This window comes from Lacerta agilis, chromosome 8, assembly GCF_009819535.1.
Source record: "Lacerta agilis isolate rLacAgi1 chromosome 8, rLacAgi1.pri, whole genome shotgun sequence".
In the NCBI taxonomy this organism is placed as follows: domain Eukaryota; kingdom Metazoa; phylum Chordata; class Lepidosauria; order Squamata; family Lacertidae; genus Lacerta; species Lacerta agilis.
The window spans coordinates 62244733-62258279 of NC_046319.1; the positions used below are offsets into that span (position 1 = coordinate 62244733).

A 13547-nucleotide genomic window follows, 5' to 3' on the forward strand; every position below is an offset into this window, starting at 1 on the left:
AATACTTCCACATGTTCACATTTCTGGAGACTGTTTTGGCAACAGGTGGGGGGGTCTGCTCTACACATGCAAGAGAATGAGGTGGGAGAATGGAGCACACCACTTCAGCCAGCCAGAGAAGGATCACATTTTTTTCATGCCCTCTCATGTTATATATATGTATATCTTTTTATTCCCTGCAAGTAAAGGTCTAGTACATCAGAGAGAGGGGGTTTAGTTGAGCCTGCTTCCTTCATGCTAGCTCTTTACCTACAGGGACATCTATTTATTTACTGTAGGAGAGCATTTAAAAATGGCACCTCTCGCCTGCAATCTAAACTAGTGCAGAGCATTGCATGGCAAGTGTTACCACTTTATTCTATCGCACAAACAGATCAGGCCAACCTCTTTTGAAAATGTCTGTTCAGCCCCCAACTCTGGGTCATCTAGGCGGGGCCCATTGTTGCCTAATCAAAACATAGAGGAACTTGTGGGCAGGGCTAGGAGGCAGATAAAATAACAGCTCCATAAATGCTAAACACCTGAGTTCTGGGATCTGTGAGACAGCCTAAATGCGTGCACGAACACACACGAGTTGGGAGATTATGCTTTTTAAAGGGAGGCAAGCACAGTTGGACATCCCTATCTATACCCCGATTTTCACAGATGAAGCAGCTTTCTGTTCTGGATCTGGTCCTTGAGAATCTGTGTACTCCAAAACTGGTTTCCTCAGCTGAGAGATCTCTCCATCCCTGGCCAGGAGACACCCTTGCATTTTGCCCACTTTGACAAGGTGAAAAGAAAAAGAAAAATCTGGCCAAACTTAATCACAACCTGGTATTCTTTTGCCCCGTGTGACCTCTTTGAAGCCAGTTGCCATATGGAGTGCAGTGATCTCAGGCAGGAAGCTAAGAAATGTAGTGTAGTCACCAAAATTGCAGTGGGGAAGCTGCTTGTTTCATAATATTCTCAGCCCCCCCCCACCTTCCAAAGCGTGACCTCCTCGAACATTCACAGTCCTACATTCAAAGTCCTGCAGCAGGTAGAGAGAAAGGAAAGCCCGACATTGCGGCAGAGAGATCTCTTTGGTTAATCAAGTCTTTGCCTCGGCTGGTCCAGCAGCGTTGTCGTTGCAAAGGACATGGCCACGAGATCCGGCATTCATTGCACTAATAACCTTCTGGGTAGGGGTGTGTGTGTGTGTAGGGGGAGGTATCTGAGAGTAGCCACAACAGGAAGCCACCATCAATTTCAACACATGACAGGCCAGCAAAAGGGCATTGGCAAAATGAGCCTTCCAAGATGGAGGCCGGAAGCCTGGCCATCCAAACATGACCACCCCTCTTCCCTGCTGGTGGCAGAGCCAACAAGCCACACAGCAGGAGGGGGACGGCACCAAAGTCTCAGCCGAGAAAGCCGGGGTTAGGCAAAGTTGGTTTTCACCACACGTGTACAGTTTGGTCTCCTGCACCGCCCTCCTTGGCTGGTCGCTTGGCAGGAGATGCTCAGAACAGTGTCCAAAACGCCACACACAGCCCTCCAAAAAGTCACAGGGGGAGCAAGGTGACAAAAGTGTCTTTCGCAACATAGTCCAGAATCACGCCTTTGTGTGGGGAGGGGAAGGCTCCCCTGTCCAAAACAGTTGGCCTGCCCCCCCTTAGGGACGGCAAGGGGAAGCAGAGTCCCGTCAGGTCATGTAGCGGGTGATGGCACGCAAGGCATACAGCAAGGCAGCCTGCATGCGAGCCTCCAGCAGGAGCAGGTTGATATGCACCTGGAAGGTGAGAAGGGATAGGTCAGAATGGAAAGGGGTTAGAGAACAGAGCTAACATGCAGAGCCCTCCTTTTTAATTTTGTTTCCTTGGCAACTGGTGCTCCTTTCCCCCATTTATAATCCCCCTGGGGCATTGTGGGAAATTTAAATGGGGCACCCAATGGAGCCTTTGCTCAGAGCTCAGGATTGTTGCTGAAATTAATGCTGCTAACTTAGTTGTGTCCATTCATTTCAATGGGTCTACTCTGACTAGGAAAAGCCCTGGATACAACCCACGGTGTACAAGTGTGCAGCCATACCCTATATTGGGAACCTCCCATTGTTGTTGGACCCAAACCTCATCAGCCCAGCCAGTGCAGCCAATGGCCAGTGATGATGGAAATTGCTGTCACACGTCATCACAGAGTGTGTGTTGTATCCTCGGCTTCCCCGTCCCTGCTATCACTCTCTCAGCTGTGAGAAACTCAGACCAGTCTCTTGAGACCCCAGAAAGAGTGAGAGAAAAACAGTCCTCCCTTCTCCTCTCCCTCACCCCCCAAGGAAACATCATGCAGCTTTTACCTTTTCAGAATGTTTGAAATGCCTCCAGAAGTGAGTGTACATGCGCTTGGTGGCTTTCTCTGGATAGCAGGCCACGGTTTTGATGTAGATTTTCAAGCTGCGCTCCAAGAGCTGGTTCACCTCCCTGTAATCATAGTCATCGTACCTGGGGGGGGGGGGAGCGCAAAGATGTGAACATTATGGGGACGCCTTCTATCGAGTCAGAACATTAAGAACACGAGTGGCCCAACTAGTGCAGCATCCTGTTCTCACTGTGGTCAAACGGATGCCTAGGGGAAGTCTCCATGCCAGACCCGAGTGCAAAAGCAACTCCCCCCCCCAATTTCCAGCAACTGGTGTTCCAAGGCCTCTGGTGTTGGTAGCAGAACATAGCCACAAAGTACATCTAATCCTCTTTGAAAACCATCCAAGTTGGTGGCCATCACTACTTTGACTGGTAGCAACCCTCTGGCGTTTTCTGCAGAGGAGCCCTTTCCTGGCTCTGCTCATCAAGGTACTTTAAACTGGAAGCGCCAGGGACTGAGCCAGTGAAATTCTGCATGCAAGCACATGCCCTGTACCCCTAAGCTATGGCGCTTCTCAGATAAATGACTTCTTTAGCCACATGCCAACCAACAGCACAACTGTCCCTTCCCTCTTTGTTTAAGTCAGGGGGTGAGCCCCTGCCTAAATTCTTAGGGGGTGGGTGAAGAAGGGAAAGAGGGTGGGCAGAAAGAGAAACCAGCGGTAGAAAAAGGTTAGCTACCCCTGCTCTAGGGAAGCTGTTCCGTTCACATGGCAGATCCAGCTGAGGATATGACAGGACAAGTCCTCCCACATCCCACAAACGTGCCTAACATCCGACCTCTCTGTGAATTAGGTGACTCAACTCCCTTGAGTCACACCTGTTTGGCGAGATCCGTGCAAGGGTAGTCACAGAAAGCAATCCAGCCAAAACACACAAAACAGTCAATCTCCTCCTTCAGCCCTACACTAAACAAAGCAACCGGTCTGAGAAGGACGATGGATCTCAGTAGATTTCTTAGGAACCAGACTATGGTTTAGCATCACATGACTAAGCTTTGGGCTTGTGTGCTTCCTCCTCTCGCCTGTGTGTTCTACTTCTTGATTTGAGGCAAACCATAGTTTGCCGTTTATTACTAGTTGACATGAACCAGCAAACTAGGGTTTACCTGCAAAGTTTCTTACAATTTCTAATCCCACTTTTCAGACATTTGTAGTTTCCCAAACGGGTAAGCAACTAATTAAGCAAAATCCATGAAGGATAGATGGCGCACATGAGTACAAGTCTCATCCACAAAGTGCCACAAGCAACTTGATCCAATGCTTTCCATTCTTAGAAGTAATCATTCAGTAAAGGTCTGGAAAGGTCTCAGGTTAGCCTTGATGAGACACAATGCAGCGGGGAGGGGAGAGGAGGGGAAGGGAGAAACAAAAGTCTTACCGAATGCCGAAGACACAGTGCACATAATTCCAGATGGCCCTCCGGAGCATGGATGTGTCCACCCCACTGTGCATGGCTATGGTGTTATACGTCAGGTTGTAGACCACCTGGAATTTCTCATCCAGCAATTGCCCCACATCAGGATATAGGCGATTGATGAGTGAGTAGCCATGGTCCTCCCAGGTGTAATCCTGTGTAGAGAATGAAACATAAGGACATAATGTGAGCCTGTTGGATCAAGCCCATGGCCCATCCAGTCCAACATCCTGTTCTCACGGTGGCCAAGCAGATGCCTGCAGGATGGACATGAGCGGAACAGCACCCTGCCTGCCTGCAATTCCCAGCAATTAGTAGTCAGAGGCATGATGCCTCTGGCAGGGAGGTAAAGCCTAGCCAACGTGGTTAGTAGCTATGCTTATAGCCTTGGCCGCCATGAATGTGACTTATGCTCTTTTAAAGCCATTCAAGTCGGTGGCCACCACCAAACAGCCTCTGTGCCACAAAGCCTACTGGTGCTCTTAAGTGGTTTGCCGTTTTGACAGATCTTGCCCTGCACTCATCTACTTAAAGTAGAACAATATAGTATTGTAGGATGCACAGGTACTAAGTTAATCTATCTTTAAGATTTGAACTCTGGTCTCCAAGGTCACAGCCCAACACTTTTACTGCTACACCACACTGGCAAATATTGCATATTACCAATCTGCTGGATTGCTATCAAAGGACAGAAGTGGCATTGTGTTTTGGAGAATGAGGGAGGGGGGCTGGGAGAGACTAGGAACCTTCACACACAGCAGGGATTGTGAATGCATGCAGACAAGGTACCTGAGCTCGGAAAGTCGGGGGCGTTTGTTCTCCTCTCCTGGTGAAATCCTTGTATCCAAATTCCGGATCCTCCACAAAGCACATCACATTGGGAGGCAGGGAGTGTTCAGCAATGTCTAGTGGGAATAAAGCCCCAAGAAAGATTAATGTGAGAGCATCAAAAACACCTTCCTCTGGACAGTGCTTTTTCTTAAACCAGAGCAGCTGCTATGTGCAACTAAGCTGTTCAACTAGAATACAATTGTGTCCTAATATACACCCTAGAAAAATAAAGGGAGTTTGGAGCCTAGAATTATTCTTTATCACAGTATTCATTTTGCCAAGACAGGACAGGAATGGCACTATATTGCCAATCTTGCATGTGTATAATCCTTCTTTCACAAAAAGAACTTGCTCTCCTTTTTCCACCTTCAGTGGCTAAATGCAGAACACATCTGTACTATACACGTAAAGCAGTATCATACCATACCAAACTGTGGTTTGTTTAGGGGTGCTGAGAGTTGTTAGGAGATCCCTATTCCCTGCAGAGAGCTACAATTCCCAGATTTCCCTGAGAAGAGGGATTGATTGTTAAACCACTCTGGGAACTGTGGCTGTGTGAGGGGGATTACCTTGTTGCACTAAGCTCCAGTGCAAGAGTCTCTACTTCCCTTTGCACAGTCTGTTTTTGGCTGTTGACAGCACAGTCACTAGGAGATCTCCCCCCTCAAATCTTTTCAAAGTCTAGCAGGCCGTAGCACTAGGAAACTCTCGACTGAAATGGCCTGGATCCCATCTGAGAACTTGCCTGTCTTACCCGAGGGCGTAACGAGCAGACTCTCTCTCTTTTCCATCTCAAAGCGGGTCTCCATCTCCTCCTGGGTGACTGCCTCCTCTTCCAGCTGGCACTCTTGCAGCAGCTTCATCCTCTCCATCAGCACTTCCACCTCCTCCATAGCATCTGAGCCCTGAGAACATTGGGGCAGAAACCAGTCAGTCCTCAGAATGACGGCTGGAGAGGGGGACACGTGCAGTTTTCATTTGGTTTATTAATTTATAAAGTGCTTAATTGGGGAACGGCCGTAGCTCAGTGGTACAGCACCTGCTTTGCATGCAGAGGGGCCTCTGGTTCAATCCCCAGCATCTCCAGTTGGGGGTGGGAATGTCCCCCTCCTGAAACCTTGAAGAGCCTTGGAGAGCTGTCGCCAGTCAGTGTAGATAACACTGAGCTATATGGGCCAATGGTCTTTACTTAAGAGCAGTGCTTTTTTCTGGGGGGGATGCAGGGGTACGCATACCCCTAAATATTTTTTGAATCTAAGTTTGGCCTCATTGAGGGGCAGTATTTAAATATGAGTAGGAAAATGAGAGTATCTCTAAACATTTTTTTTTAAAGAAAAAAGCACTGCTTAAGAGTATAAGCTTCCTAAAATAAACCTCTGAAGTTTCATAAGCCACTCTGGAAGCCTTTCAGGCTGAAAAGCAGGACAAAGAAGGCTTTCAGGTAAGCAGATACATAATGTGGAAATCACAGCACTCCCAAAACTCTCTAAGAATGGACCCTGCCAGCTTTTGGTGCTGGGCTTTAAGGGTCCTTAGTGCATTGAGAAAAATGGAACCCCCTCCCCTTACTGCCACTCACACTGGAACTGTTTACTCCATCCTCCGAGGCCGGACTGCTATCACAACTGCGTGGCGAGGGTGGCCGAAAGACGTGGCCTCCTTCCTGGTCGATCTCCAGATTGATGCCGCAGCCGAAGACGAAGGATGCAAGCGAGTGGTAATGTGTCAGGAGCACCAGAGCCTGGATGAGTTCTGCTAGAGACCAACTGTTGTCGCCCGTCTTCAGGAGCGCCTGTTTAAAACAAGCACCACCACCATTTAGCTCCATGCATCAAATGAAGAACTGCTCATCTTTAAATGGGAAATGAATAATATCTTGCTCAGAACTCTGCTGGCAAGGCTGTGCTTGTGCTTCCCAAACAGCAGGGCAATGGGTTTCAACAGGTGGGCGGGGCAACCTACTTGCCCCCCCCATCTGATGTCATGTGTTTGATAGGCAGGTTGTCTTGCCCTGTGGCCTGCCATTAACAAGAAAATGGGGGAGTTTTTTGTGTGTTTTTTAAAGCAATGGTCTTATGAATCAACACACTGTCCTCTATGGAGTTCTCAATGGATGTTCATGCAACTCCCAACTCCTTCCTTCCACCCTCAGTTACTGACCTCAATGTGTTCCTTGGTAATCAGCCAGGGCCGGTGGGCCAGGATCTTGTTGATTTCGTTGAGGTTCCTCAGTTTCTGTGGGGCATACTGCAAGCCTCGCAGCCACTCTGGGTCCCCACCCACCTGCAGGAACTCCCCCATGTGGAAGCCAACCAGATAGGAACACTGATGTCTTGCAGCAGCCTGAAGAAAAATGGGGTAACTTAATAAGAGGGGTGACTCATTAAAGAAATGCAGGAGAACAGTCTCTGCCAGGGATCAAAGTACATGGCCACATTAGCAACAAGGGACCCAGATTTGGGAGAAAGCTTCCCACTGGGCAGTGCTTAATTTCTAAAAACAAGGGATACACAGGAAGCAGTTTTCTACTGCCAAGACCATCGGCCCACTATGCTTTCTCCAGCTTGGTGCCTTCTAGATTGCTGGGTTCCTAGTTAGCTCCAGCCAGTGGCCAATAGTCAGGGATGATGGGAGCTGTAGTTCAGCAGCATCTGGAGGACAAAAGCCTGGGGGAAGCTGGTCTACGCCGATGGACAGTGGCTCCACACAGGTTCAGACAGGCATCTTTCCTGGCCAAATGTGGAGGTGCCAGGAAGTAAACTGGGGACCTGGCCTTCTGCATGACAAGTACACATTCTGCCACTGAGCAGAGGTGCTACTGAGGTGGACCCAAGTCATGTACCTCAATTTCAATGGATTTTCTCTGAGTAAGACCAACATTGAATGCATCCCTATGGCTATAGGGCCACATCCACACCAACTGAAACATGATTATTACCACTTTGTTATGGCTTCCCCCGAAGAATCTCGAGAACTAGGCAAGCTCTGTCCCTCTCACAGTAATATTATTCCCCAAGTGGCTTAACAATTCATTCTTCTTCCCAGAGAATTCTGGGAATTGTAGGTCTAGGTGGGGAACAGATGTGGCCTAAGAACTCTCAGCACCCTTTGCTAACTACAGTTCCTATGATTCTTGGGCAGGCGGACGGGAGGGACCATAACTGTTTAAAGAGATATGATACTGCTTTAAATGTGCAGTGCAGATGGGGTCTCTAAAATTCTAGGTCTTGCGAGGGAAGTCAGTAAGGAATGTGCAGTTAGGCAACACAAACACACAAAAGTGACCAGCTGCCAGAGGGAAATAAGATGGGAATTTAATCAGGATGGTTTGTTTAATGGTTATGAATGATTCACATATGGTGGCATTTTCTTTTGCCTAACTGCCAATCACATTACTTTAAAAAATGTTACATTTATAACTTTTATTTGATTCTCATTCATAATACCTTACTTTCTGATGTTCAGATGCTAATTTGTTTAGCTGTTTTCTATCTTCCACACATTTTTGTAGCTGATTCTATGGTGTAATGTTTATTCAGATACTAAAGAGGATTCAGAGGACTTATTATTTTGATACTAAACAGGATTTATTTCGATGCTTAGCCGTGTTTTAGGGAATGTCGAAATGATCTGGGCACTTTTTGTATTTGCTGTGTATTTAAGATGTTTTAATCTATGCCGTAAACTGTTCTGAGTTTTGTTTAAATATAAGTAGCATTTGGACTTCGATAAATTGGAAGTAAACTTTGCCAGGGAACTGGAGGGAATACTGGAGATTTGCAACAAAGAAACTGTGCAACCCCAAGGAGACGGAAAGCCTGGGTGGAGTGAGAGATATAGGGCTGATACTTTGGTGGAAAGAGTGGCACCCTGGAGTGAGGCACAAGCGGAAGATAATATGGACTGTGAAGTGGAGTTGCTGGGAGATGAGAGTTGGTGTTCCCCGAAGCTCCCAGGGGGGAAGTTTATGAACTGTGAGCTGACATTAAACAAAGATGACGGAGGGAGATGTAAAGACGACTGGTGGGTGAGCCTGGGAGGGTTTAGGAAAATGGTTAGAAGGGGGATAGGGTGAAAATGTTAGAAGTATAATTAGGATGGATCTACGGTACCCTGAAGACAGCGTGTTAAGACCATATGATTTTGAACTAGTGGAGAGATATGTGTTTGTTTATCAGCAGCAGTTTAAACAAGAAAAATTTAAGATTTGATTTAAGAATTATTATGTTATATTATAAGATGTTAAGTTTCAATGATTTTGAACTAAAGAAATGATACTTGAATGATTATTAAGGTAAAGAAATTTACTGGAATATTTTAACAATAGTGGAGGTGGACAATGGATTTTAAAGTTAAAAAAATGGATGTTATCAAAGGATATTAGTATTGAAGGCAAAGGAGAGAAAACGGGGGAAGTCTTTTATAGAAGATCTGGAATAAGAATTCCTTTTATTTGCAAAAAGTAAAGGGAGGTAGACGTTTTGATATAGATGTTGTATGTTTAGGTTTGTCAAAAAAGTTGTATGTTGTATTTGTGTATTGTTTTTCTGTTTGTTTATATGGAAAATCAATAAAATTTTATTTAAAAAAATATATATAAGTAGCATTTATGGTTGTCCAAATAAATAAAAATATGAAGTGAAACAGTGATAGAAACAGCCACTCCCCTTCAAAAAACAAACAAAAAAACTGCCATTTTGTAGGTGTTGTTGGGGAGTGGCTGTCTGGGGCAATGCTATGACCACTGCCAGGATCAGAAACAACTCTGAGGTAATTCTGTCATAATTCAAACGCAGAATCTAAACAGGTGCAGGGATAGCTAGGGAATTAAATAAAATAATAATAATAATAATAATAATAATAATAATAATAATAATAATAATAATAAACAAACAAACAAACAAACAAACATTTTAAAATTAGGTGTTCTTTAAAATCTACACCTGCTGGCCCAGGTTCCCGCTTCTCCTCAGACACTCACCATGATGGCAATGTAATGGCGCTTGTGATATGGCAAAGGCCCATCCATCCGCAGCAGGAGGTACTGAGTTTTCCAGAAGCTTGTCAGGTACTCAGGATGCAGCCCCATCACCATGGTAATGTTATCCACCCTGCCTGTGGAAACAAAGGCCTCAATGAAGAGGCGCCGCTGGGCACTCTCTGCTCCTTCTTGTAGGATCTACAACAGGTTAAAAAAAAAGGCAGAAATGTAATGGGTTGTCCAGGGGAGCCTCTTTTATTGAGCATTCGTGCCTATCAGCTTACAAAAAGTATACGCAGAAGTTAGACTGCATCCAGTCTTCAACGGGGCATTTGTTCACATTTATTTGCAGGCAGGTTATATGGTGAAGAGCTCCACTATTTTTCACAGTGTGTTTACCCATTACTTCCCTAATCACAAATAGTACAATCCTTTATGAAAAGCGAATTTGTTGTACTAGGGTGACAAAGTGCTTTAATTCACTTTAACCGTGCAAACCTAGATTTCCCAGTATGCACTTGAAACCCTCCTGCAAAATACTGAAAGTCTGGAGTTAACCCTGAGTCCCTATATAGCTTTTTGAGCTGCTAAAAGCACTTCAAATACACAATGTTACCAAAACAACCCTGTCCAAGAAGATTACCATCTCTATGGGCAGATCCAAACCATACCTTTAAGACTCCCTGCCCCTGACTAGAACTCTGGGAACTGCAGCACCCCTTTCACAGAGCTACAAATCACAGCATCCTTAACAAACTATAGGTCCCAGAATTATTTATAGGGGAAGTCACTTGTTTATTGCTCTGTATTTTATGCTTTTTTAATGTTGTAAGCCGCCTTGAATCCCAACTTGGGAGAAAGACATGATATAAAACTATTAAAGAAATAAATCAATGTGCTTTAAACATAAACTGGATGTGCTTCAAATGTATGAGGCAGATCTGCCCCTAGTAAAGTCACAGGAAGCCTGCAATAAATCCATTCAATTATTACACCTTCAACTGAAGGAATCCTCTCCTTTACAGAGAGAACAAAGCCTGGCTGACTTTTTAGCCAACTCGACATTGCACTTTTCAAAGTTTATTGAGCAAACAACTTTGAAAGAGAGAGAGAGAGAGAGAGAAATTTAGCTGTTTCCTACAGCAGCTCAAGGGCTCAGCCATCTGATGCAATCGGGTTGTTTGTTCAAATTCCAGGCCAAAAAGACAACCACCACCAACAGCCCAGCCCATCACACACCTCCTTGCCCCTCCCGCTTGGCAGGGAAATTTCAAAAAACACGGCTCTCTCAGTTGCTGGAATCAAAATCCTGCCCGGTGACGTCTCTGGAAGCAGACACTGTCCTTGTGGCCAGCACCACAGAGCTGTCCAGGAACAGAACCCATATCATTTCCCCAGCCAGACCAGCCAATGGCACCCTCTGTGAAGGAGGGGAGAGGAGCTGGCACTAGGCCAGAGAGAAAAGGAGAAAGGGGCAGCTGTCAGCCCAGAAGGAACCCCACCCCCACCCCCAAAGGCTGCATACACACCATATATTTAAAGCACCCCCTCCAACAATCCTGGGAACTATAGTTTGTTAGGGGTGGTGGGAGTTGCAACTCTGCTGGGCTAAACTACAGTTCCCAGGTTGCGTTGAATGTGGTGTGTGCCTGCAGCTGAAGTCTGTAAGAGGAGCAGAGTCCCAAAGGATTTGAACAGATTTATGCTGCCCGAAGGGTCCCCCTACCGCACCCCAGGGGTTGAAAGGAGGGGTGAGGATGGCATCTGATGGGTGCAACAGTGGCCAGGGAGAGGTAGCTGACGCTCAGTCTTTTGATAAGTTGTTTGTGCATACAGAGGGAGGGAAGGTCACTCGATAAATAAGGAGATGACGACATCACAGGGCAACGCTCACACATGTGTCACGCCCATCACAGGAAGGGGGGGGGAAGCACAAGGGTGGGGGGAGCCAAGGACTTTGCTGTGGCAATAAGCAAATAGCACTCGGTGTTATTTGCTGCCCTGCTAGAAAGCTAGCAGGGCTAGCTGCCCCCCACAAAACCAGGAATGGGTGGGGGTGGTGATGGGGAGGGATTAACACCTCAGATGCCTCTGAACCCATGGCCAGCAGTTTTGCAAGACTGCCAGAGGTCAGGGAAAGAAACAAGTAACCAAATAACCCATCTCTGTTGCTTTAGGCAAGCAAACCACCATAGAAGGGGACAATCCTTCTTCAAGGTGTGAGGAAAATGTGGGGGAAATACAGGATTCTTATTTTTATTTCAGTGCTGGTGGTGAGAGGAGTTGATTTTCATTTGCAGACTCCCCTCCCTTCCATCATCCCAGTTAAATAGGCAGCACCCCAGAAGCAATACAGTCATACCTTGGCTCCCAATCGCCTTGCGAGTCAAACATTTTGGCTCCCAAACGCCGCAAACCCAGAAGTCAGTGTTCCAGTTTGCGAACGTTCTTTGGAACCCGAACGTGTGATGCGACTTCCGTGGCTTCCGATTGGCTGCAGGAGCTTACTGCAGCCAATCGGAAGCCACGCCTTGGTTTCTGAACGTTTTGGAAGTCAGACGGACTTCCGGAACAGATTCCATTCAACTTCCAAGGTACCACTGTACTTTGACACACACACAATAATATATCCTATATACAAATAGCAAATTTGTTCTTAATGCAAATCCTTATATAGGCAAAATAGTACCATCAATGCATGAGGAGGGGAGAGACATTAGCAGACCCAGGGGAGCACCAAGATTTGCAGGAATACAATTTTTTATTTGTAAGAATAAAAAAACTCAAGTGGATCCCTTTACCCTCCAAAAAAGCTCACTGACAACCAAGCATGCTTAACAGCCACAGAAACAAGGTTGGTGAGGGGAAAACGGAACACAGTGTTCTCAAAAAGTGCATGGGTGGTTGGCCTCCTAGGGACGGGGGAGAATGGAGTTTTCTCAAAAAGGGCATGGCTGGCTGGTACGCCTTCTGAAGAAGAGCACTCCTCACAGCAACATTTTCTTGCAGGTCCTACTCATAAAAAAAACTGATGTTCTGGTATTTGCTTCTTATCAGCCGAACAACAAACTATTTATGTTATCAGTACCAGGGAACAACAAACCTGTTTTTAGCTACTGCAGTTTCCCTCTGGGAATTGGAATTTATGAAGCAGTTGGACTGGCTTTTTCTAGCCTCCTTTAAGGAACATGATCCCTGGACTTCAGTAGAGGGCAGTCAGGCTCAGAGACAAGTGACTGAGGTCACCCAGTGAGCATCATGGCGGAGGGGGAACTTGAGCCCTGGTCTCCCAGGACCTAGTCCAACACTCTAACCATAATGCTGCCTTGATTAATTTCCATGGAAGTATGGTCTATAATTATCTCAATGAATAGATAAAACAGAAGCTGGAGACAGTGGTGTGTAGTGCTCAGAACAGGGGTAGCTAGAGATCACAAGATGGGGGGAGCTAGAGATCACAAGATGGGGGGTGGGGTGGGGGGTTTCCTGCCCCCTCTTCCCCCCAAAAGGAAATTCGTTCCACCCACCCCGAGTTTTTATTAAAAAAACAACAACAGTGTTGGGGCCCAGCCAGGTCTCTCTAGATCTGTTCATGCCATTTTACACATCTGTTCCTTCACTGTTTGGATTTGATATCCCGCTTTTCACTACCCGAAGGAGTCTCAAAGCAGCTAACATTCTCCTTTCCCTTCCTCCCCCACAACAAACACTCTGTGAGGTGAGTGGGGCTGAGAGACTTCAGAGAAGTGTGACTAGCCCAAGGTCACCCAGCAGCTGCATGTGGAGGAGTGGAGACACGAACCCGGTTCCCCAGATAACGAGTCTACCGCTCTTAACCACTACACCACACTGGCTCTCAGAAATTCACCCAGGGCTTTTTTTTTCAGCCAGAACTTGCCAGACCTCAGTTCTGGCACCTCTCAGGTGGGTGCCATTTTCTA

The 13547-nt window shown here is 46.3% G+C and overlaps 1 protein-coding gene across 4 annotated transcripts in view; it reads right to left on the minus strand.

Moving 5' to 3' along the window:
- Positions 1 to 231: 231 nt before the first annotated feature.
- SESN2 (sestrin 2) overlaps positions 232 to 13547 on the minus strand; it is a 53479-nt gene continuing 40163 nt past the window's right edge. For 3 of the 4 annotated variants that reach the window (XM_033157876.1, XM_033157878.1, XM_033157879.1), the window contains exons 3-10: positions 9607 to 9804; positions 6786 to 6968; positions 6205 to 6417; positions 5371 to 5530; positions 4584 to 4699; positions 3759 to 3949; positions 2315 to 2459; positions 232 to 1753 (exon numbers count right to left, since the gene is read on the minus strand). In XM_033157876.1, the coding sequence (XP_033013767.1) occupies positions 1667 to 1753; positions 2315 to 2459; positions 3759 to 3949; positions 4584 to 4699; positions 5371 to 5530; positions 6205 to 6417; positions 6786 to 6968; positions 9607 to 9804 (1293 nt within the window). In that variant the 3' untranslated portion in view covers positions 232 to 1666. The remainder of the gene's footprint in view (positions 1754 to 2314; positions 2460 to 3758; positions 3950 to 4583; positions 4700 to 5370; positions 5531 to 6204; positions 6418 to 6785; positions 6969 to 9606; positions 9805 to 13547) is intronic. The other variant, XM_033157877.1, reaches the window with a different exon arrangement.